The following is a 26,528-nucleotide window of genomic DNA, read 5'->3' as shown; positions in this document are numbered from 1 at the left end:
AGAATAAATTCCAACTTCTGAACCTTGGGATTTGAGTTCTACTCCCCTTCACCACCCCAGCACCTGACCATACACACATACTTGATAACCTAACCTTTCCAGTTTCATCCCCTGTTAAATTTCTGCATGCTTTCTTAGCTTCCACTCTCTTGATCTGTTCCTTGTCACCTGTACACATCATGGTCATCCCACCCATGATACTTTTATTTGTATTTCCAGCTGTTAGTGGCTTTCTTTCCTTATCTGTCTGAAAATCTAGTTGAGTTTTCACTTTCTGTGTGAGGTCTTTTATCATAATGCTAAATTGTAAAAATCTCATCTTTTCAGTAAAATTATGCAACCCTGTAATATCTCCAGTATGTAAAGCATATGATGTAGTGGATCAGATGGGGTCTCAACTTTAAGACCAGTCTAGAGGCTATAACAGTATTCAAGTGAAATGGCGAGGGCCTCAACTAGTACAGTGATTTTAAGAGTGATGCTATAAATAAAAGAAATATTTAGGGTGTAAAATCAACATGACTTTTTGATTAGATGTTTACGGGAAAGGAAGGAGTCAAAGAAAATAAGGACTGGCTAAATGTTGTGACTACCAGTGGGGATAAACAAGTAGGTTTATATTGTCTGACTTTGGAAGCTAGTGAGACAGTAGCCGATTGGATATAACAAGATGAAATTCAAGGACAGGGTAAAGAATAACCATATAGGTTTGTGGGTCCTAAATTTAACTGGTAGTTACTGTGTCTCAAGATTTTTTATTGTGTTTTACAGCCCTTCATTACAGTTTGAAGCTGCTTGGGCGTTAACTAATATAGCATCAGGAACTTCTGCACAGACTCAAGCTGTTGTACAGTCTAGTAAGTAAATCAACATCCTTACTTGCTGGGAGTTTTTAAAAAATAAAGGCAAGGAAGTGGAGTTTTATTGTAAAGACTGAATTTTTTTACAACATTTTAAACTAGTGAATTTTATGAGTTTCTTTTGATGGTTGATATCTTTCCCATAGCTATCATTAATCTATCACTAAATAATTTTTAATTGTGGCTACTAAAAAGTGAACTAAGTTTTATCTTTTTGGGTAGAGACCATCTCCTAACAACAGGTTTTATATTTTCTGTTTCTAGTACCTCCAACGTGCTGAGTAACTTAGGCCTTATAACTTGTAACATACATTTTTAAAATTTTGCCCACCTCAGGATGGGCTAACTATGATTCGTGTGTTGATCCAAACTGACAAAAAAAAAAAAAAAAACCTTTGAAAAAATTTGATGTTCCCAAGAACTCTTAACATGTAGGTTAAGAAATCTGGCTTTAGGTGTCCCTGGAAATGATTTTAATGATAAGTAGTATATGATACAGCAATAAATTACATTGAATCAGTTAGTGAAAATACCAGTCTTTTTCAGATATTTCAAAGGAGAACGTTTCCAGTTAGGTATTAGTTGTACCAGAAAGGTAGCAGGTTTTAGACAAAAACCTTTAATAAAGGCAAGGAGGTATAATTTAGTAACAGTGTTTTATTTGCATTTTTAATTTTTTGGTTACTTTCTGTTTGTGATAGTGGTAAATGATACTGGTCTTCTATTTATAGAGGTGATAAAATTAGCTAAATTACTGATGTGAAGTCAGTTGAAACTTACACATTGCTGGTAGCAATGGTGTGGCTTCTCTGGAGAAACAGTTTATCAAAAGACTAATCATAGAGTTACCATATGACCTAGCAGTGCCACTATTAGGTGGACCCAACAGATATGAAAACATGTCCACACAAAGACTTGTATAATAACACAAATGTGGAAGTAATCCCAGTATCCATTAACTGATAGAAGTAGATGAACAGATTGTGTTCTATAATAGAATACTATTCAGCAAGAAAAAAGAATGAAACGTTGATACGTGCTATATATGCATGACCTTCAAAAACACTATGCTAAATAAAGAAGCCAAACCAGAAAAAAACCCCACATTTTAATACAATTTCATTTGTATAAAATGTCTAAAATATGAAAATCTATAGAGACAGAAAGCAAATTAAATGGCTGCCTAAAGCTGGAGGAGTGGGCAATAGGACTGCTGTGGATATATGGCATTCTTTTGGGGTTAAAGGACATGTAAAATTAAATTGTAGCGATAACTGTACAACTCTGTATAAACACTAAAAATCACTGAATTATGTACTTAAACAGATATATGTATATAAATTATATCTCAATAAAGCTGTTAAAAGTTGATTTTAGTTTAAGTATTAAGTAAATAGGGGCGCCTGGGTGGCTCAGTGGGTTGGGCCGCTGCCTTCGGCTCAGGTCATGATCTCGGGGTCCTGGGATCGAGTCCCGCATCGGGCTCTCTGCTCGGCAGGGAGCCTGCTTCCTCCTCTCTCTCTCTCTCTCTGCCTACTTGTGATCTCTCTCTGTCAAATAAATAAATAAATCTTTAAAAAAAAAAAAAAAAGTATTAAGTAAATAATCCAGGTAGTGCAGAGATACAACAAAAAATCCTGGAAGTAGTACACAGTTGATTGAAATTTAAGAAAAAGTGATCTAGTTTATATTTAGTTTCCTACCTGGAGTGAGTGTGATACCAGTGTTTTACATTACACTTATATTAATGTGTAAATTATGTAAAGAGTAAAGATTATAATGATAAATTATTTTAATTTATAAGATAAACCAGATAGGGGAATGATTAGTTCTTTAGATAAACTCCCATATCAGCAATTGGGATCATACTGACTGAAGTATTATATTCTATGAAGTTTATGTGTTTGGAGGGAATCTTTTTTTTTTTTTAATGCCTTAAAGGAAAAATTTCCTGCTGCTGTTTTCTTTTAGTTAATGATATATAATAGTAACTTGTAAATCTTTTCAGTAAGTGTGTTACTTGAATATTACTAGGGGAAAATACTAAAATGAACGTTTTTTATGGTAACGTTATTTGCCACATCTTTTCATTCAATGAACTGTAATTGGGTAACCATAGTATCCCAGGCTCTGTATATTTTATCAACTTATTTAGTCTGAAATCTATAAACTCTTAAACATTTTGCAGTATCAATATTTGTTTTTATTATAGATGCCGTACCTCTTTTTTTGAGACTTCTCCATTCACCACATCAGAATGTTTGTGAACAAGCAGTATGGGCTTTGGGAAACATTATAGGTAAGTTGGATTTAGGTTTAAAAAGACTCGAATTAAGAATCTTAATTAACTTTTTTCCTACATTGGCATAGCCATTACATCCTATGTTTCCTCTAATTTTAACGTGGTTGACTATCTTCTTCTTCATAAATACTAACTTAAGATGGTACCTCTTGAAACAGATAATGCAATTTGCTATCAGGATTTGTAGGTTAAATTTGTGTTTTCCAAATCAAAATCTAGAGAAAGAGCAACACTTGATGCCCTTGACTAATGGTGAGGAAACATAGAACATCAGTGTCCCAACATGAGCCATTGCATACATTTCAGACTTTCTCATCCTGAATGTAATTTTTTTTTAAATACAATTTTCATTTCTGTAGGTGATGGTCCTCAATGTAGAGATTATGTCATATCACTGGGAGTTGTCAAACCTCTTCTGTCCTTCATCAATCCCTCCATTCCCATCACCTTCCTTCGGAACGTCACATGGGTCATTGTCAATCTCTGCAGGAATAAGGACCCCCCACCGCCTATGGAGACAGTTCAGGAGGTAAATGAAGAATTGCAAAGCCCAGATGGTATATTTTCCCTATGTTTATGCTTTAGATTTTCATTCAGGGAATGAAATAATGCATATACTTAACTTCATTGCAAGTATGAGATCTTTGAAGTAACATCGTATTTAATTTTTGACTCCCGTGAAATGAAAGTTGAGTGTCTTATGGCATCTCACAAAATGTTCATCCACCCTAATTCTTACTTTTTATTGACGATTTTCATGAAAAAACAACTTTCAAAAAGAAAAATACAAAAGGAGAAAACCAAATCTCAGAGGTTTTTTTTTACTACATTGCATTGTTGGTTTATTACTAAAAAAAAAGGGGGGGGATTGCTACAAATAAAACTGGTGTATTTACATGCAAATGTTCTCGAATGAATTTATATTAAGTCCAATTGAAATTTCTCTAGATTTCTGACAAAATCAGTGTTCTTAAATGTGTGACATATTTTGTGTTAAATCTACAAATTAAAACAAAGTAAAAACTTTTCTATCTACATTTAAGTTGTAAATGGATCTGAGTATTTTAAGTTTTTGAAAAATCCTATGCAATCTTTAATCACTTGACTCTCAAAAAATATTAACTGTGAACCTTTGTAATAGACATCTTCCCCAGTTTCTGTGTTTTGCTGTTAGAGACAGGGTACTTAGTGTGATTCCCTCACATCCCCACTTCCTCCCTCCCAGATTAAAAAAGGATAGGTAAGGCCTGAATTCAGCAAACTATATACTTGTGCTGGTTATAATTTTCTTGATTAAATCTGAAATCAGAAACTTTAATTTGACTGAAGTAGCTATTTAAATAAAATCTTATCTTATTCTTTAAGCAGGTAAGTGAGATGACATTTTTAAGAATAGCCCTTTTTTAGGGGCACCTGACTGTCTCAGTCAATAAAGCATGTGACTCTTGATCTTGTGGTTGTAAGTTTGAGCCCCACGTTGAGTATAGAGATGACTTAAAAATAAAATCTTTACCAGAAAAAAAACAGCTTTTTTTTTAGTTAGCTGTATTGTATAATTGCATCTTCATTCTTTCCACTTGACATTATATGTTAGAAAGAAGGTTACAGAAAACAACTGTTTTTCCTTTAAGGTACATTAATCTCTGCCAGACTTACTTGGATATTTTAATTGAATATCTGAACTATGTTCTTGGTTTTTTCAGATTGAACTGAAATCAGATTTTCACTTTCCTAATAGAGATTTAAACAAATTTAACGTTGTCTTTTCTTGCTTTGCAAGCAATATTTACTGCTTTTTGTATCACAGTTATTCATTTTTACAAAGACATATTCATCAACTCTGGTATTATTTATTGTTTATCTTCTTTCCTCAGATTTTGCCAGCATTATGTGTCCTCATATATCATACAGACATAAACGTAAGTAAAGTAGAATCTTAGATTTGGGATTTTGCTCTTGATGGGACTGGAAGGGTTATTTACTTTTTAGACTTTTGTAAGTGTCAGCATGTATTTTACTAACTTGTGAATCTTCCATAATGTTAACCTTTTTCAGAAATAGAATTAAGATTATATTAACTTTATATCTTAAATCATCCAGATAGTAAAAATGTAAACTTCAGAGAAATCTCACATATGTAATTATTTATCTGTGTCACTCATATTATTTTAAGTATCAATATTTATAAAGTGGTAAAAACTTTATAAAGCACCTTCATATTTCTTTAAACCTTATTAGCTGGTTAAGAGTCCAACTCTTGATGTTGGCTAAGGCAATGATGGCAGGGTCATGGGATTGAGACCTCAGTTGGGTTCTACATTGGTCTCCCTGCTTAGCCCTAAGTCTGCTTGTCCCTCTCCATCCCCCCTCTTGCTCTCTCTCTCTCTTTGTCTCTCTCAAGTAAATAAATCTTTTAAAAAAATAAATCTCTTTTGATACTTTTAATAGGATTGATATTATGCCATCATTCTATAGAATAAGAAACTGGGCTTCAGGGAAAGATTAAATGATTCATCCAAGGTTGAAGAGCTTATAAGAAAGTTGATGTTCAAAACAGAGATCTTCTTAAAAAACAAAAACAAAACAAAACAAAAAAAAATTGAGATCTTCCAATGGCAGATTTTATCTGCTTTGTGTGAAACTACACTGCCTCCCAGGACAACCTTTGGAGGTATATAGTATTGAAGAATATCAAGTATTCTTTTTAAGTTTAAATGCAAAGGCATTTTCAGGTGATTTGGTCATTATGTGAGATATAGTTAACAATTTACTATGTGTATTCTTGCAGATTTTTTTTTTATTAAATAATCTGAAAACTCCCCTTAATGTAGCAAAGCAAAATGTTATTTTTCCATGGAGTAAAATAATGAATAAATTTAGTTAGTGTTCATCTCGCATTGATTTGACTTCTCTTGTTCTGGCTAAGATCTTTCTGATTTGCTGTATGTTTCTGTTTTTATAATGCTGTCTTTGTTTACATACACATATAATAAAAATGTATGTGTTTCCCAGAGCTATGTGTGTGATTTATCACTGGCATGAAGAAAATGCATTTGCTAACATTGCTAACATTGAACCACATTTCTTTTGCTCATTTTAGAACTTTAAGCTCTTAGGAAGGAATGTTTTTGCAACTAAATAACTTGTCATTTGTGCCATATTAGCCTGAAATGTCATAAAAACTAAGTGAAAGCTGTTTAGACATATACTGTTCTATTTTTTAAATGAATATAAACGTGACTTAGTAAAAGTGAAAAACGTAGTAACTATCTTAACAGCAAGAAGGAGTAAAATTATATCACAAAATGTATTTGTTGCTAAATTTATTTCTAAGCATTCCAACCGCAAGATTATAGGTAAAATAAACAAAATATCTGGTATTGGCACCAAGACTTTTACCCCAGGACATTATGGAATTGATTACAGCCAGATGAAATCTTCTACCATCTATTGATGATCTTTATTTGAAAGCCAGGGGTATTGAGTTACAGGTATATTTGTTGAGTTGAATAAATACTCATGGATTAACCACTTAAGCCTAAATTGTGCTTTGAATTGTAGGCTCAAAGATAAAAAAGACATAGAGACCCTGCCTTCTAAGACCTTTACATTAGTAGCAGGTAAAAAGAGTTGGAAGGAATGAACTTTTTGTTGACAACTTGCTATGCTGAATCTGTTACTGTAATTTCCTTTTACCTTACTGTATCCTTATGTGATAAGTTTTATTCTCCTATTTTATTTAAGAGTTTAAAATTCAGTAAAGTAAAATAACCTAAGGGCCAATATGATAAATAAGAGCCAAAGCTGAGACTTGAAACTATGTCCCTGCCCTGTGCGTTTTTTATAACATGATTCCATAAATACAGAATATGGTGTGAAAACAGAGTAAAAGTGAAATAGAGAAATGACCAAAATGCTAATTATGAGAGTGCATGTTCTCTCTGGCAACCAGAAAGCTTCACTGAGAAAGTAACATTTGAAACTAGTATCATGTGGAGAAAGGTGGTGGTAGTAGTGGCAACTGGGGTAACAAAGATGGATTATTTTAATAGCTAACATTTATTAAGGGTTGAAAATGTGCGGGGCATTACTTTAAGCACTTTTCATATGTTAACTCATTTATTCTTTATTAAAATGAGATTGGTACCATCATTATCTCCCTCTTAAAATTTTGTTAAAAGAGGCAGATAGTTAAATTATGTAATGTCATTCAGCTGGGACAAGTAGTACTTTGTCAAGTTGAAAAGTCATTTCAAGCATATGAGGAAAGATAAGAAAGACTCAGGAGCAAACTTGGAGGGTTTGGAGAATACAGATAGTTAGTAACCCAACACATTTGCTGGGGAGTTAAGTTGCAGGGTTTTCAATCCTGTGTTGAACAGTTTTGGCTTTATCTTGTGATCAGTGGAGAGTCATTGAAGATTTTTAAATAGAGGAGTGATGTGCTTATATCTGTTATGGTCAGATAACTGAGAAGAGGTATGCAGGGTTTGGAATGGGGAAGGTATGAATGTAAGTAGGGGCTTATTTTACCATCATAATTGGTTTAAAGAAGGAAGGTCTAAGTTAGAAATAGTAATGATTAAGAGAGGAAAAGTTTGGGTGTTAAGAGATAAAATAAGTAGAATTTTGAGAGGAAAGGATCGAATTGAAGGAAAAGTAAAAATTACTTTGGTTTCTAATTTAGCAGTCCACATGGATAATAATGCCATAACCATCAGAAGGAGTAAAGCAAAAGGATGAGACTGGTAGAGAAGGTTGATGAGTCTATTGTAGGGCAGATACATTGATTCTGATTTACTTTCAGTTCCTCCATAGCAGTATTCTAAGAAGGAAAACTCAGTATAGACTTGAGATTTATCAGTATTTAAGGGGTTCATGAAAATATGGAAAAAGGGCTAAAAGTTGAATTCTAAGAAATGCTCTGCATTTGAGTAGTGACATCAAGGGAGCCAGCAAAGCAGTTGTTAAAACTAGATAGATGGAAGAATAAATTATAAAAACAAAGAATGGGGGGAAATACAACAGAAATTTAGCAGTGTCTGAATCACACAGCATCTTATATACCACCTTAAGGGCCATATGTCCTTTTTATGTAGCTGATCGCAAACCAAAGAATAATGGTCTAATTTGTATTCTGGTTTAATGATTCATATCATTAAGTGGAATGTAGATTTTAGGGGGAAGTTGGAGTTGGGAAGACACATCGGTGGTGATTTTCTGGTGTGGATGAGAAAAGATTAGCACCAGTACTAGAACTTAGATATGAAGAAGCTAAGACTCTAGAAATGTTTCAGAAAGATAAGACTCTAGAAATTTGCTGGGTTTTATATGGGTGGTAAGAAAAGAGGAAGTCATACCTATCTTTCTAGTTTGAGTTTTAAGGTGTAGGGCACAACTGAAATCAAAAAGAGCAGGCAGAGGAATGAAATAGTGGGAGTGACTTGATTGATGAGACAGTGACTAGTGAGAATGCTGAGGAAGCTGGGTTGGGGCATAGAGATAATTAGTTGGTTTATGGATTGCAATATGCCTATGTGATATTAGAAGAAAAACTAAATATTGACAGTACTAGAGACAAAATCTGGACTGATTCAGGTCAGTCTTCGTTTATTGCTCTTTAGTTAGTGTATTTCTTTTTATTTTATTATTGCGTTATGTTAGTCACCATAAAATACATCATTAGTTTTTGATGCAGTGTTCCAAGATTCATTGTTTATGTATAACACCCAGTGCCCTATGACCTGGCAATTGCACTACTGGGTATTTACCCCGAAGATACAGATGTAGTAAATAGAAGGGCCTTATGTACCCCAGTGTTCATAGCAGCAATGTCCACAATAGCCAAAGTGGAAAGAGCTGAGATACCCTTCAACAGATGAATGGATAAAGAAGATATGGTCCATATATACAATGGAATATTATGCCTCTATCAGAAAGGATGAATACCCAACTTTTGCATCAACGTGGACAGGACTGGAGGAGATTACGCTGAGTGAAATAAGTCAAGCAGAGAAATTCAATTACCATATAGTTTCATTTACTTGTAGAGGATAAGGAATAACATGGAGGACATTAGGAGAAGGAAAGGAAAAGTGAATTGGGAGAAATCCAAAGAGAGACGAAGCATGAGAGACTGTGGACTTTGAAACTGGGGGTTTTAGAGGGAAAAGGAGTAGGGGGATGGGTGAGCCTGGCGGTGGGTATTAAGGAGGGCACGGATTGCAGTTAGTGTGCTTCTTAAAGTTAATTTGCAGTTGCAGTAACTCTGTAGCATTTGGTTTGCCTGCCCTTTTCAAAGTTGTTCATCCATGGCTTAACATGCCTAGACAATTTTGAGTGTTACCTAACGTTTGGTACAAATCTAGCTTATTGTATTGCTGGTGCAAATGAAATTAATCAGTTGTAGCAGATTGGTTATTGTGGAGACTTGATTGTTAGTAACACTTGATGATAAGCGTGTCAGGGATCCCTGAGACCACCCTCAAGTTCAATGAACTGCTAGAAAGAGTCACAGAAAACTGTTACACTCATGCTTATTGTTTATTACAGCAAAAGGATACAGATTCATTTAGGAAAAACTTCAAGTTTTTTTCCTTCCTATATAGGGAAAATCCCAGCCCTTCCCATCTGTGTGTTCATCCTCTGTATGTTCTCCTTTACTACTCACATGGACTGCTTCCTTCCGACAAGTCTGGTTGCCAGATGTATAGGGGTTTTCCCCACAACAAAAGGCAAATCTCTGTGATACCATCTGGGTACCCTATAATTTAATTTGATTGTGACACGGTCTACCTAGAAAGAGTATCCGATCCCACAGGTTAAGCATTCATTTCTCTCAGGTCCCCCACCCCCACCCCAGCACTCACACTTCAGATGCTAGTTGCAAGCCCAGATTGTCACCTGTGCTTCTGACTAACTGGCTATAGATAGGAAGTTCCAACAACCCTGTCCTTGAGTTCAGTTAGGTTAATTTGTTAAAGTGGCCCACAGAACTCAGGGTAACACATTCACTGGTTTATTAAAGGAGATGATAAAGGATACAGGTGAAGAGATACAAAGAGCAAGATCTAGGAGGTCCCTAAGGGCAGGAGCTCTATCCAGGAAGCTCACTGAATTTTGTACTATTGGGATTTTTATGCAGGTTTCTTCATTAGGCGTGATCCATTATTAACTCAATTTCCAGCCCCTCTCCCCTCTCTGGATAGGGCTGAAAACTCCAAATTTCTAATCAGGGCTTGGTCTTTCTGGCAACCAGTATCCATCCAAGAGCCTACCCAGAGTCATCTAAATAGAACAAAAGATGCTCCTAGTTCTCTTACTACTTAGGAGTTTATAAGAGTTTAGGAGTCCTGTGTCAGGGACAGGGTCAAAGTCAGATACTAGAACAAGAGGTGTTCCTATTGCTCTTACTGCATCAGAAATTAGTTTTAGGAGCTCTGTGCCAGGACACAGTGCCAGGGATAGTCACTTATATATATAAATATATTTATACTGTATATGTATGTGTGTGGGGGGGTGTATGTGTGTGTGTGTGTGTGTGTATATATATATATATATATATATATATCTTAGTGTGTGTATATATATATATATATCTCTTAGTATTTCACAAGATTAAAATCAACAAAGGCAAAAGGCAGAGGGCAGAGTTTAGGAGAAACCAGTTACAAGCTTCCAGTTCTCCTCCCCCAGTAGAGTTGTAAGGACAGTGCTATATTTTCCCAGTAGCCATGAGTGACACATATGAACACATGAAATACTGCTAACGAGGAATCTCCTGAACTGTGGTGTGCAGGGTATTTATTGGGGGATCAGTCATATAAGCATGAACAGCCTGCATTACTGTCTTTACCTACTCAGTTCTCCATCCCCTCTAGAGGACAAACTGATACAGTGTCGCTCACAACTTCAAACTAAAAGAGATATTCAACATAAAATCACATCGTTACATAAACTATTTGCCCAAGATCTCAGGTATACAGTGTAATCAGACAGGATAATCCAAAAGTGTAGAGGTTATCTCAAAGGAGCTAATCAAGGGCAGGTCCTTCTTTGGAATGTGTAGGATGTGAGTACCCCTAGTCTTCTAAGTTACCCATTGCTGCATATAAGGATAAAGTAGAAGTACACACTTGTAACCCAAGTTAGCTCTGAAGCATGTGTGAATTTGACATTCCATAGACATTCCACGGATACCTAATCTTCTAGGAAATGCTATACATGTTAATAGCAGTCTTCTGTAACAGTGCCTAACAGGACATTTTTTGTTAGCATATTTATTGGAGGTGACAAAGATCAGTGAAGGTCTTTGAGCTGAGCTTATTCTTATTGGAAGACTTGGAGTTGCTGGAGATTTTTGTTTGGTTCATATGCCAGTTTTCAAGATTATTATCTCAGAACCATGTAGGGTTGTCAGTCTTTTGCATTTGTGCATATATGCCCTCTATTGTGTTTCTAGAGATCAGCTTTCTAGCAGTCTTGAGTATCTGATATACTAGCTGAAGTAAAAACTTTTAAAGCTTTTCTAGCAGAGAAAAAACAGGCATGCATAGTGAAAAATAAAATAGCCCAGGATTACTGAAGACTTTGTTGGCACATCATTAATCAAATGATTAGCTGGAAGAATATACTCATTGACTAGTAGTCACTGTAAAACCCAGATAGTTTAGCATTGAAATCAAGAAAAAGGGAAAACCGAGAAAAAAGAATAGTAGGGGGGAAGGTGTAAGATAACAGAAGCAGCTTTCATGGGAAAAGGCAACAAAAAGTAAAATTACAAGCATCAGAGACATAGAGCGCTCGTTGTTAGCCTGTAAGAGCAGGAGCTCTATCCAGGAAAAAAGCAAACTTTGATGAAAACAGAAGCTAGGGGCGCCTGGGTGGCTCAGTGGGTTAAGCCGCTGCCTTCGGCTCAGGTCATGATCTCAGGGTCCTGGGATCGAGTCCCGCATTGGGCTCTCTGCTTAGCAGGGAGCCTGCTTCCCTCTCTCTCTCTCTGCCTGCCTCTCCATCTACTTGTGATTTCTCTCTGTCAAATAAATACATTAAAAAAAAATCTTTAAAAAAAAAAAAAAAACAGAAGCTAGAGTGGCCTGATAATTGTGTGCTGTGAATTTTAAAGTTTTTAGAACTTTTTTAATACAGAATTTTCAGGGGAGCTTTGGTGGCTTAGTTGGTTAAGCGTCCCAACTCTTGATTTTGGCTCAGGTTGTGTTCTCAGGGTCCTGAGATTGAGTTTTGCTTCAGGCGCTGCACTGGGTGTGGAACCTGCTTAAGATTCTCACTCGCTTTCCCTCTGCCCTTCCTTTTGCTCCTGCACATCCATGCGCACTCATGTGCTCTCTCTCTCTCTCTCTTTTCAAAAATTAAATACAAAAATTATTTTACATAAAATGAAATTTTCACTGAAGACCCAGTTATATTACCAAACAAAATTAAAGGGAGACTGGAAGTGTCTGCACTTTCAGGAGACCTAGGACTTAGCTGTAGCTTACCTTACCCTACCAGTTTTTCAGATATTGTTGTGGAGAGCCCACTGAAAATTATTAATTGGCCTCAGCTTAGAAACCTTAAATATTTCATTTTTCTAGGTATCTGAATATTAGAAAAAAGTGGTCTTCTGCCAATAGTATGTGCCACATGATGGGAAAAAAGGTTACATTTTATTTAACAGCCTCCTAAAATACAGGCCAAGTCAACCAGTTTTGTGAACATGATTTATTCAAACACACTATTATGGATAGGTATTCAGACTATTTCCTGAATTTTGCAAATATAAATAACATAGCATTAAATAATCCTGTGTATTTTCATATTATTGGAGATACTCTTGAAGATAAATCCCTAGAAACAGGATTGCTAGGAGAATGCATTATAATTTTGTTACATACTGCCCAAATTCCTTGTCTTAGAGGCTGTGTTTTGTATTATCCAACAGCATCATACAAAAATGACTTTCTCCATAGGCTTGCAAATAGAATGTGATGTCACATTTTTAATTTTTGCCAGTCTGATAGGTAAAAAACTGTGTATCAGTTTTAATTTGCATTTTTTAAATAAGTGAAGTTGGACATGATTTCATGTATTTAAGGGCCATTTTTACATCTTTGCAAATAGCCTGTTTTCATTTATTGCCTGTTTTTCTATCAGATTTTTGTTCTTTTTCCTTAGCTTTCAAGAGTTCTTTATATATTAAGGGTATTAGCTCTTTATTTTGTGGTACATATTTCAGATACTTTCCTAATTTGTCTTTTGACATTGATATATTTTGCTATGCAGACTTTTTGCTTTTTATGTAAACAAATTTATCAATCTCTTCTTTTTGTTGAATCAAATTTGTTTCCTAAGTTAATAGATTTTTTTATTATGTTAAGCGAATATCCATAAAATCCTGTTATGAGTGTTGACATCAAGAATGGGTATTGAGGGCGCCTGGGTGGCTCAGTGGGTTAAGCCGCTGCCTTTGGCTCAGGTCATGATCTCAGGGTCCTGGGATCGAGTCCCACATCGGGCTCTCTGCTCAGCAGGGAGCCTCCTTCCCTCTCTCTCTCTCTCTGCCTGCCTCTCCTTCTACTTGTGATTTCTCTCTGTCAAATAAATAAATAAAATCTAAAAAAAAAAAAAAAAAAAAAAAAAAAAAGAATGGGTATTGAGGGACACCTGGCTGGCTCAGTGGCTTAAAGCCTCTGCCTTCGGCTCAGGTCATGATCCCAGAGTCCTGGGATCGAGCCCCACATTGGCCTCTCTGCTCAGCAGGGAGCCCGCCTCTCTGCCTAATTGTGATCTCTCTCTGTCAAATAAATAAATAAAAATCTTTAAAAAGAATGGGTATTGAGGGGCATCTGGGTGGCTCAGTCAGTTAAGTTTCTAACTTTTGATTTCTACTCTGGTCTTGATCTCAGGGTTTTGAGACTGAGGTCTGAGTCAGACTTCCCACTGGGTCTGGAGCCTGCCTAAATTTCTCTCTTTCCCTCTCCCCCTCATACCCCCTTAAAAGAAGGAATGGGTGTTGAATTTTTCAGTGTTTGTGGAGATAACCAGGGTTTTTCTCCTTAAATTGGTTAATGTGACATATTGATGATATTTCTAAAATTGAACCATCTTTGCATTTCTTTTTTTTTTTTCTTTTTTTAATACTGATTGATTGGTTGATTTTAGGCAGCTAGGAGAACATGGTGGGGGAGGGACAGAGGGAGAGAGAGAGAAGATCCCAAGTGGACTCCCCACTGAGCATGGAGTGCCATGCAGGACTTGATCTCATGACTGCAAGATCATGACCTGAGCTGAAACCAAGAGTCAGATGTTCAACCAACTGAGCCACCCAGGCGACCCTTTGCATTTCTTAAACAATTCCACCTGATCATCATACATTGCTTTCTTAGTGTGGTTTGGGATCCTGTTTGCTAATGTTTTATTTAGAATTTTTGTACCAGTATTCACGTAAGTGATACCGGTCTGTAGTTTTACTTTTGTGCTATCTTTATGAGGCATTAATATCATGTTTTTATTGCTTTTTATTGAAGTTTAGGTATTAACATTATGGTACTTTATTTTTTTATGCTCTACAACAATTTATATAACATTGGGTCTATCTGATCTTTGAAGAATGGTAGTGTTGCCCTTGAAACTTTTGGGTCTTAGTACTTTGTGGGTTAATTCCTTGATGATTTTCTTTATCTTTGCTATGGAAATTATCTTGCTTAAACTGTCTCTCTTTTCTGAGGTCAATTTTTTGTAAACTGTTATCCTAGGAAATTAATTCATTTCATCTAGATTTTTAACTTTACTTCTATGCACTATTTATTGTTCTTTTATTTTTAGCCTTTTTGAATTACTTAATTTTAGATGTGTCTCTTGTACACAGCATAGAACTGGGTTCTGTTTTGGGAGCCAATTTAAGAATCTTTTTATTGTTTATAGGTGAGTTAATCCTATTCATATTGTTTGATATGTTTAGTTTCAACTCTGTCACATTATTTTGTATAGTATTTAATGTGTGTTTGATTTTTTATTTAGTATGCTTTTTTTCTTATTTTGGTATTTAGAAAACTTTGTTTTTGTTCTAATGTTACCTTCATACTTAGACCTTTAAAATGCCCTTTTCTTCTACTATCTGATTTGACAGTTTTTGGTGGGTTTTTTTCATGTGTTTTTTTTTTTTTTTTTAAGATTTTATTTATTTATTTGACAGACAGAGATCACAGGTAGGCAGAGAGAGAGGAAGGGAAGCAGGCTCCCTGCTGAGCAGAAAACCCGACACGGCTGAATCCCAGGACCCTGGGATCATGACCTGAGCCGAAGGTAGAGGCCTTAACCCACTGAGCCACCCAGGCGCCCCTGATTTGACAGTTTTAAATAGTATTTTTTGACTCCTGTCTAATACCTATACAATAATTGAAGAGCTTATTCTGCTTTCTTTTCTCTTGCCCCATTCTCCCCTTTTTGAATCTGCTTATCTTTTGCCAAATTTAGGAAATTTTATGCCATTATTTCTTTAAATATTTTTCAGCTCCACTTCTCTTGGGACTCTTTTTTTTTTTTTGAAGATACATTTATCCAGGTCATGATCAGACTCTTACATTTAGCAATCAGCAGCATGGGTACAAAAAAAACACTACATTAAAACCCTCTGTTGGAATACTTTACAATTTCCACAGAACAGAAACTACAATAACCTGTTATACAATTAGTCACAAATACAGTCCTTGCCCCCTGAGTATTGTCTAAAACAGGTCTTCTTTGTAGTAGCTAGGCCCTGCCACCGCTGTGCTTGGGTGAGTTCACAAATCTGTTGTAACCTGTAGCTTCCTTGTCACTTTTCTGGCTTTCCTCTCCTGCTAAGCTTTGTTTCCTGACAGTTATTAAAACCTTCTACCACTGCCGTAGCTGCTGCTGCTGCTGCTGCTGCTGCTGCTGCTGCTGGAACCACCATAGCCACCTTGTTTTGTGGTTTGGCAGAGTTTTGGCCTCCACTGGCGTTAGGGGCCAGAGCTTCTGCCTCCAAAATTTCCTCCTTTCATGGGTCCAAAATTTGAGGATTGATTGCTGTGATTGCCAAAATCATTCTAGCTTCCGCCACCTCCATAGTTGCTTCCATCGTTACCAAATCTGTTACAGCCATCACCACTGCCACCGTATCCACCACCACCTTGACTGCCACCAAAGCCACCTTGACCAGTGAAGTTCCCTCCACTACCAAAGTTGTCATTCCCACCAAATCCACCTCCACAATCACCTCCAAAGTTTCTAGAACCACTTCAGCTTCTTTGGCTGGATGAAGCACTAGCCAGCCATCTCTTGCTTTAGATAGGGCTTTCCTTACTTCACAGTTGTAGCCATTCACAGTATGGTATTTTTGAATGACAGTCTTGTCTACAGAGTCATGGTCTACAGAGTCAAATGTTACAAAAGCAAAACCCCTCTTTTTGCCACTGCCTCGGTCAGTCATGATCTCAATCACTTCAATTTTCCCACACTGTTCAAAAGAATCTCTTAGATGATATTCTTCAGTGTCTTCTTTAATGCCATCAACAAAAATCTTTTTCACAGTTTAGTGGGCACCAGGTCTTTGAGAATCTTGAGATAGCCCTCTTTGGTTCCACAACTCTTCCATCCACCATGTGTGGCCTTGCGTTCATGGCTGCATCCACCTTCTCTACAGGGGCATATGTGACAAACCCAAAGCCTCTGGAGCACGTGGTATTTGGATCTCTCAACACCACAGAGTCCGTAAGCATTACCCATTGCTCAGAATGGCTCCTCAAACTCATTGGTTATTTGAAAATTCAAACCTCCAATGAAGAACTTCCACAGCTGTTCAGGCTCTCTGGGAGGCACTGACTTAGACAGGACGGCAATGGGAAGGGAACTTTAATGATGCTTACTTGGTGGTGCACTGGCAGAAAGTTCTCTTGGGACTCTTGATGGCACAATGTTCGATCTTTTGTTACTGTTCTACAATGCTCATGAAGTTTGTTTTTCCTGTTACTCAGATTGGGTGATTTGTATTGATCTATCTTTGAATTTGTTGATTTTTTTTTTCTTCCTTTTCTCCATTTTACTAGTGAGTCATTCCAGTGAGTTTTAAGTTTGGATTACTGATTTTTTCAGCTTAAAATTTTCTGTTTGAGTCTTCCTTACATCTTTTATTTCTTTGCTAAGATTTCCTATATTTGTTTGTTTTAAATATATTTGTAATTGCTCACTGATGTATTTTTATGATAGTTCTTTGAAAATCTTTGTCAGATAATTTCAGTATCTGTGTCATCTCGGTATTGAGATGTGTTGACTGTCTTTTCCCTTTTGAGTCGAGATGTTCCTGGTTCTTGGTATGACAATGTAAGCCTGCACATTTTGGGTGTTATGTTATATGACTCTGGTTTCTGTATAAATCTTGTTACCTGTTACTGCCAGACTGCGTAGTAGACAGGCTTTGCCCATACACACAACATCTGCAGACACCCTTCAGTAGGGTGGCCTTAGTGCTAGGTGGGATTGTAGGTGCGTTCAGCTCTCAGGCATAGCTCCCTTCTGGCCTTCCATTTTTGAAGTTGCAATATTTCTATTTTTGCAGAACATACACCATTTGTAAATTATTCTTCCACTCCTATCCCATGTTTATTTTAGTCTGTGATTTACAATGAAATATTTCTTCAGGCATCTCTTAGTTGAATGAAGCTCATCCTCTGGTATAGAAGGCATCAGCATATTTTTCTGAAAAGAACAGATAGTAAATATCGGAGGCTCTTGGAACCACATGGTCTCTGTCCCACTAGTGTGACATAGTTTTACCTAGAATATATTGCTTTTAAACACTTAACTCTCTCTCCCTCTTCTCTTCTCTGAAATCTTACATAGGCTTGGGGCAGGAGGCCCAAACAAAAACTAGATTTTAATTTTTTCTTTTCTTACAGGTAATTTGAAATTTGTAGTATTCTCTGACTCCTAGTAATGCTGAAGGTGTGGACTGTATTTGTTTATTTGTATGTTTTTAAGATTTCATTATTTATTTATTGAGAGAGAGAGGGAGCATGCAAGCAGGGGGAAGAGGCAGAGGGAGAAGCAGACTCCCCACTAAGTAGGGAGCCTGATGTGGGGCTCAATCCCAGGGGTCTGAGATTGTGACCTGAGCTGAGGGCAGATTGTTATCCAAGTCAGGTGCCCAGGTGACCCCACCCAGACGCCCCTCTGCCTGTTTTCCAATTCATCTGTCTGATATATAAATGCAGAAGTTAGTGTAGACGTTGTCTCAGACTTGTCTCATTTTTGTGGAGAATGGTCTGAGGTAGGCATTGAGAGAGTTCTCTGCTGCTGAGTAGATTTATCAGGTAAGCAGATGCTTTTGCCACCAAACTAAAAAATAAAGTGTAATTACTTTTTATGTTACCACCTCTGAGGTATGTTAATGTATTTTAAGCATTCAAACAAATACCTAAACTGGTAATTCTTTCTTACTTTCTTTAGATTCTTGTAGATACTGTTTGGGCTCTGTCATACCTGACAGATGGAGGTAATGAGCAGATACAGATGGTTATTGATTCAGGGGTTGTGCCATTTCTTGTGCCCCTTCTGAGCCACCAGGAAGTGAAAGTTCAAGTAAGTATCTTATTTTTCCTACTTGTATAGAATTGTGTTTTTTATATAACCTGTTAACTTGAACAACCAGGCTCCAGTTCTGTCTTCCATATTTCTGTTTAAGGTATGTACAAGATCTGCACATATCTTCCATATTCTCCTCTGTTTTACTGAACCTGATTTTGTTGGTTTCCAAATCTTTATCTCACCCAGATTCTTTGCAGTGTTTCAGAGTGACAATAGCCAATTGTGCTCGAGGTCTTAGCTCCCCTAAGAACTACCTTCAAGCATTCCATTGCCATTTTAACCTGACAAAATTAAAATGTATCATCTTCTCCCACAAACCTGCTCCTCTTTTTTTTTTTTTTTTTAAAGATTTTATTTATTTATTTGACAGAGAGAGATCACAAGTAGGCAGAGAGGCAGGCAGAGAGAGAGAGAGGAGGAAGCAGACTCCCTGCCGAGCAGAGAGCCTGATGCGGGACTCGATCCCAGGACCCTGAGATCATGACCTGAGCCGAAGGCAGCGGCTTAACCCACTGAGCCACCCAGGCGCCCTTTGCTCCTCTTTTTTATATCCCCTTTCAGTAGACCACATAGTCCAAGCTTGAAACCTTGATGCCTCCTTTCATTTCCCCGCCATACAGAGTCCTGTTAATTCTTATTATATAGCTTTCAAATCTGTCTGCCCCTTATCTATCTATAGCCACTGATTTAGTTCAAGACTCTTTTTTTTCCCCACCAAATAATTGCAACAGCATCCTAACTGCATTTCCTTATCTCTCATTTCTCCTCACTTTAATTAGGGGTGGGTGCCTGATAGAGGTACTCATTCCACTTCTGCCAAAGTGACTGTCTAGATGGAAATATGTGCCCATTACAGGCCTTTATTAAACTATTTCTGTGGTACTAATTAAGTAATAATTTTAAAAATAGCTGCTGTTAAAATGAAACTTTACTTTTTAAATTTTCATTTCTTTTTAGTATTTGAATCTTTTCAGCAGTTTTTCACACAATTTTTCTGTACATTTCCATTTTTTACAAGACTTGTTTAAAATTCAAAATTGCCTCTCAGTTCTACATAGTACTTTGTCTAAGAATACATTAAGGGCCAATCATTTACCCCTTGCATTTTTACATTTTCTCAGGATTGTGAAAAATAAAGAACCCACTTCATCATAAACAAATAAATTTATAGTGTTTTTTATCTCCACCTAGACAGCAGCACTCAGAGCAGTTGGCAACATAGTGACTGGTACTGATGAGCAGACCCAGGTTGTTCTCAACTGCGATGTCCTGTCACACTTCCCAAATCTCTTATCACATCCAAAAGAGAAGATAAATAAGGTAAGACATATAATTGCCTCACTGGTTCCATTTCTTTCTCTCTGTATATTTCATTTTTAACTGTTCCTTGCTTTCTGTTGATATTTGTTTGATCATGATTGTCTTCAATACCACTATAGTTAAGATGAGAATTATTTCAAATCACCCCTGCAGTTATTTTGTTGTAAGTGCTCCCCTGATAAAATAACCAGTGTTTTTATTAAAATAGATTGGGCAGTAGCAAGAGTCAGTAAAGTAGTAGCCACTAAGCGAGAATACATACAAAATCTCTCATTGGATGGCTGGTATCTTTTATAAACAGAGAGATCATAATTTAATCTCCCTGTGAAATTAGGTTGGACCAAAAGAGGCAGTGCTTAAGTTAAAGGATCAAAAAGTCTTTTTTAAAATCTCAGAGTTGAAATACAAACTTAATTGTTAATTGCTAAATATATACTTAAGTACTTAATTCCTTTTATGTCTGCCTTATTTCACATTGCATAATTTTTTTAAGGTCCATCCATGTTGGAGCATGTATCAGAACTTCGTTTCTTTTTATAGCTGAACAAATATTCCACTGTACATATATATATACCACATTCTGTTTATCCATTCATCTGTTGATGGACATTTGGAGTTTTTCTACCTTTTGGCTGTTGTGAATAATGTTGCAATGAACACTGGCAAGCAAGTGTCTATTTGGGTCCCTGCTTTCAGTTCTCTTGGGTATATATCTAGGAGTAGAACTGCCCAGTCATATGGTGACTCTATGTTTAGCTTTTTGAGGAACTGCCAAATTGTTTTCCATAGAGGCTGTACCATTTTACGTTTCCACAAGCACTGTATGAGGGTTCCAATTCCTTTTTTTAAATTATTATTATAGCCACCCTAGTAGCTGTGAAATGATGTCTTGTGGTTTTGATTTGCATTTAGTCTGATGTAGTTTTATCTTCCTGAAATGCCACCATCCCCCAAACCATCATAACTGATCATTTCTTCTGTGTCATAGCTATATTTATATAGTTACCCAACTATAATTTGACAGTTGGATTCTTAAGTATGTTGTCAAAAAGCGTATTTTATGAATACATTTGTTCCAATGAAGGGAAAGAAGCCAGAGTCTTTTAGACTCTGAGCCAGTTATTTTTACTGTAGAAATTTCAATAATATAGGTGATTTTTACAGCTAAAATGTATTCCATAATTGGAAACAGAGCTGAGAAGTGAGGAAGCCGGACAGAAGTGGGTGCAGAGAAGTTCTGGCCTGTGATCGATATGCTCTAAGTGAAGGTATCATGGGGGAAAGAAAAATGGTTCATATAGTTACCTACTCAGCCTCAGCAGCCAGTTAGTCTCCTCAGAAGTTTTTCAACTTGAGCATTTGTGTTATTTGCACTTGAGATAAAACTCTATTGTATTCCCTCAGCATTTTTAAAAAAAGATTTGTTTATTTGAGAGAGCACACACGAGTGAGTGCGGTGTGGTGGCAGCGGGGGCGTGAGAGGCCAAGGGAGGGAGAGAATCCCAGACTCCCCTCTGAGTGCAGAGCCTAACATGAGGCTCAATCCCAGGACCCTGAAATCATGACCTGAGCCCAAATCAGGAGTCAGACACCTAACCACCTAAGCCACCCAGGCGCCCCATATTCCCTCCGCATTTTAGTTTGAAATTTTTCAAATATATGGGAAATTTGTAAGAATAGTATCCCATATACTCTAAACACTGATTTACCAGTCCTTAACATCTTACCACAATTGGATGGCAAAATATTTATAGTGAACTTTTTTAATTGTAGAAGAAGAGACAACATTTGACACTGAAATTTAAATAGAACCTGCTGGTTTGTGACTTACAAATTCTTTAAGGTTATAATGAAATTTGTTATATAGACCCATTCCAGACTAATCGGGTACTTAATTTCTAAATATGTCTCCCAAGTAAATATTTTTATAATAAAACAATTCTCCTTTCCTAGAAGCTTTCACAGACTATTGGGAAATTGAGTCTTTTATTTATTTCTGTCCTTATCTTTTTAGAGGGACCTTAAGCACCAAAAAATGTAAGCTGCATGAGTTAGGGTTTTTGTTTGTTTTTTTCAATGCCGTATTACCATTGCCTAAAATAGGGGTCTGTGGGGCGCCTGAGTGGCTCAGTGGGTTAAGCCTCTGCCTTCTGCTCAGGTCATGGTCTCAGAGTCCTGGAATTGAGTCCCGCATCGGGCTCTCTGCTCAGCAGGGAGCTTGCTTACCCCTCTCCCTCTGCCTGCTTCTCTGCCTACTTGTGCGCGCTCTCTCGCTCTCTCTCTCTGTCAAATAAATAAATAAAATCTTTAAAAATAAAATAAAATAATTGGCCTGGCTTTTATAGGCATATGTTTTATTGGATAGATAAATGCTAGGTTATTGGGGTCCAAATATTATGGGTAGCAGTTTGGTTTATAACTTGTTTAAAATGAGAGATTATGTGTCACCTCTTTGCTTTTTGGATACATTCCCCCTAATGGAACTCAAGAGATTTTGTTATAGTATATGTAAACTACATTAAAATAAAAATATAAATGCATTAAAAATAATGTTTCAAACAAACGTACCTTGTATTTTGTTCAATTATAGGAAGCAGTGTGGTTCCTTTCCAACATAACAGCAGGCAACCAGCAACAAGTTCAAGCTGTAATAGATGCCGGATTAATTCCTATGATTATTCATCAGCTTGCTAAGGTCAGTGGTATTATAAGTTTATCGTGTACATTAATATATTATAACCAAGATTTTTTGAATAAAGAATTCGTGTAATCGTTTCTTTTTTAACCTTCAGGGGGACTTTGGAACACAAAAAGAAGCTGCTTGGGCAATTAGCAACCTAACGATAAGTGGCAGAAAAGATCAAGTGAGTATGGAGAAACTGTTAGGATTGTTAATACTGAAAAGTATACTGCTCTTTTATGTTTAGGAGCTGCGGATTGTTTATAAGTCCTATGCTGTGTTCTTTTGGGGGAAAAGATAATTATATGAATAAAAATGTTTCCTTTGTTGCCTAGGTTGAGTACCTTGTACAGCAGAATGTAATACCACCATTCTGTAATTTACTATCTGTGAAAGATTCTCAAGTTGTTCAGGTGGTCCTCGATGGTCTGAAAAACATTCTGATAATGGCTGGTGATGAAGCAAGCACAATAGCTGAAATCATAGAAGAATGTGGAGGTAAGAGCGGATTGAAGAAAAATAGTTGAGCACTGGAATGCTGAAACAGTAGTTCCTTTAAAGACAGCTAATTAGGAAGAAAACTGTCAGGAAACACTGCCGTTCCATCATCAAATATGTCGCTGTCCTTTGTTGCCATGTTAGCATTCCAGGAAGATTTTCCAGCAAGTGTTAATCCATACTTTGGAAAAACTGGTTGTGAAGGGCATTCTGTGCCTTCCTAGAGGTTTATGTTGCTTTTTAGGTAACATAAACACTCCTCTTGAAGCCATAGTGCCTGAGAGCAAATTCAAAGCTGGAGAACTACTATAGCAGAGAAACTTACAAGCTTTGTTAAACTTAGAGTCCGCCACACTGAAACACTTCTTTCATGTTACACTTAATATCATGTGATTCTGTGGACCATACTTTGTGAAATGCTGTTCTATATTGTTGGCAAAGGCTAATGATTCCAGAGTCATCTAGATATTTTATTTCAGTCTTAGATTGCTAGAGCTGCATGCTGAACTTACTACCACAGAAGTTACTTCGACATTTTAATGACAAAACTGATTTCAAATTCTATATTAATTATTTCTCTGGTAATATATGAAAAATATATGAAATATATTTTTTAAAAGTTTTATTTTTAAAGGTACCTGTTCATTATGTACTAAATTGCCCAAACCTTAAATTAACTCATTCTGTTGTGATGTTTTATTTTCTATATCTTGTTATTACGTGTAGTTATACTACCCATTTTATTTTTTAAGAGAAAGCAAACGTAATAGCATCATAAAATATTCAGACTGAAAGTATTCTCTTAATAACAAGAAGAAATTATCCTAGAGATGTTAAGGAGTTTAATCTATGGTCATAGAAGTAGATCTTCATACTATTAATTCACTGTTCATTCTGGTTTTAAGATATTTTGAGATAATTTGAAATTAGCATTGTAGTCTAATACAGAACAATTTACCTCCAGAGAGTTTAAACTGCAGAATTGTAACTCTTCAGCTTTTTATCAATATCGTTGTTTTGTGCTTGGGTGAGTGCTGTGAAGTGTGTAAACCTGGTGATTCACAGACCTGTACCCCTGGGGATAAAAATATATGTTTATAAAAAATAAAAAATTAAAAAATACATATATATAATTGTTTTGGTCTATGGGAGGTATAGTTATAGTTAGGATACACATTTACTTAGTATTTTATAATTATATAAACAACTTTACATCCATTATCTTTGTCACTTATAGTCCCATTTTTCTGGGTTTTATATTACTATGTAAAGAAAAAAATGCAACTATTTAAAAATAACCTAGCTAAAAAGACATCTCAAGGAAGAATACTGTTAAGGATTTAAATTTATATAGACTTATGCATCTGATGCATGGAGTAAATATATTGAGAATAAAAATGAAAGCATTCTACAGTTCTGGAAAATTGTTTCCCAGTTTCATTATGGTTTTAGGAGATAAGGACCCTATTTAATTACTTCAAAATTTAAAGCTTTGTCTTCTGTTTATATGAGTCAATCATGAAGTTTCTGAAAACTTGTTATATAAAAGTAATAACATTTGGAAAACAAAGGGAAAGTTAAAAATTACTATATGAGATAGTGTGCTTCCACTAAAACAGTCTGGGGAGGCCTTGGTTCAAGGTCTGTCACTAACTTGCCACGCAGCCAGCAGTAAATCGCTTTACATCTCTGGACCATAGCTTTCTTGTCTGTCAGATGGAGTGCTTAGGTGTTTTCTTAAACCTTCTGCCTCAGATACAAGTGTACTTCAGGGGTTTGTAGAGAGGAAGAAATTAGTGAAATACAGGTCCTCCAACCAGAGAAGCTCAGAGTTTTATCTGTTTTTTAGAAAACTGTTATCTTTGGAGAGTGGTGGGAAGGTGTTCTGAGTTCTTTCATATTTTCCGTGGTGAAAATGAACAGTTTTTATTTGTGTCTGCTTAATTATTAGATATTTTTGTTTTTATCAGGCTTGGAGAAAATTGAAGTTTTACAGCAACATGAAAACGAAGACATATATAAATTAGCATTTGAAATCATAGATCAGTATTTCTCTGGTGATGATGTAAGTATGCATTATGCCTGGATGTACATTAAAACCTATACATACTCTAAGTTTGCTAAGAATTTTCCTTTTATTATTAATATGACAAGTTTATATTTCTATCAGATATTCTTGAGGTGGCATTCTCTAGTTATTTTTAATAATCTAAATTTTTAAAAAGTAATGATTGTTTTCCATCAGTGAGGTTTTTTTGTTTTTCTTTTTTTAAGATTTTATTTATTTGACAGAGAGAGTGCAAAAGGGCGGGAGGGCCAGGGAGAGAGGAGAAGCAGACTCCCCACTGAGCAGGGAGCCTGACTCCCACTCAATCCCAAGACTCCAGGATCATGACCTGAGCCAAAGGTAGATGCTTAACCAACTGAGCCACCCAGAAGCCCATCAGTCAGCTTTAAAAAAAAAAAAAAATACTGTGTTTGAAACATCATTACAAGGTAAAAATACAAAAATAGGTCTTTGAGGGGCACCTGGCTGGCCCAGTCAGTAAATCATGAGACTCTTGATCTCAGGGTTGAAAGTTTGAGCCCCATAAAGATTACTTTAAAAAAAAAACAAAAACCAAAAACACTTCTTGTTGCATTTGTAATCTGTTAAATGGGAAGAAATAGTACAGTTGACTCTTGAACAAGTGTTTGAACTTCACAGGTCCACTTATAGGTAGTTTTTCTTTGGTTTTTGGTTTTTGTTCTTTTGGGTTTTTTTTGTTTTTTTTTTTTTTTAAGATTTTATTTCTTTATTTGACAGAGATCACAAGGAGGCAGAGAGGCAGGCAGAGAGAGAGAGAGAGGAGGAAGCAGGCTCCCTGCTAAGCAGAGAGGCCGATGTGGGGCTTGATTCCAGGACACTGGGATCATGACCTGAGCCAAAGGCAGAGCTTTAACCCACTGAGCCACCCAGGCGCCCCTGGTTTTTGTTTTTTATGAATACAGTACAGTACTGTAAATGTATTTTGTGGAGCACTGGGTGACTCAGTCACTTAAGCATCTGACCACCTCAGGTCATGATTTTAGGGTCCTGGGATCGAGCCCCGTGTGGGCCTCCCCATAAGTGGGGAGTCTGCTTGTCGCTCTTCCTCTCCCCCGCTCATGGTCTCTCTCTCTTTCTCTCTCTCAAATAAATAAATAAAATCTTTCCAAAAAATATATTTTCTCCTTCTTAGAATTTTCTTAGTAATATTTTCTTTTCTCTAGCATACTTCATTAT

General features: G+C 36.4%; 1 protein-coding gene across 1 annotated transcript in view; it reads left to right on the top strand.

Annotated features, from left to right (window-relative positions):
* The window catches only part of KPNA3 (karyopherin subunit alpha 3), a 102,577-nt gene that overhangs the window by 72,358 nt on the left and 3,691 nt on the right, over window positions 1-26,528 (top strand). Inside the window, exons 7-16 of the mRNA XM_059144427.1 lie at window positions 772-857; window positions 3,073-3,159; window positions 3,522-3,691; window positions 5,037-5,081; window positions 18,628-18,759; window positions 19,957-20,085; window positions 22,676-22,780; window positions 22,878-22,949; window positions 23,101-23,263; window positions 25,234-25,328. Coding sequence (XP_059000410.1) covers window positions 772-857; window positions 3,073-3,159; window positions 3,522-3,691; window positions 5,037-5,081; window positions 18,628-18,759; window positions 19,957-20,085; window positions 22,676-22,780; window positions 22,878-22,949; window positions 23,101-23,263; window positions 25,234-25,328 — 1,084 coding nt within the window. The remainder of the gene's footprint in view (window positions 1-771; window positions 858-3,072; window positions 3,160-3,521; window positions 3,692-5,036; window positions 5,082-18,627; window positions 18,760-19,956; window positions 20,086-22,675; window positions 22,781-22,877; window positions 22,950-23,100; window positions 23,264-25,233; window positions 25,329-26,528) is intronic.

The sequence above is a fragment of the Mustela lutreola genome, chromosome 13 (genome assembly GCF_030435805.1).
Source record: "Mustela lutreola isolate mMusLut2 chromosome 13, mMusLut2.pri, whole genome shotgun sequence".
Lineage (NCBI taxonomy): Eukaryota > Metazoa > Chordata > Mammalia > Carnivora > Mustelidae > Mustela > Mustela lutreola.
The sequence above is the reverse complement of the archived record's forward strand: the minus strand, read 5'-3'. Positions and strand labels throughout refer to the sequence as shown.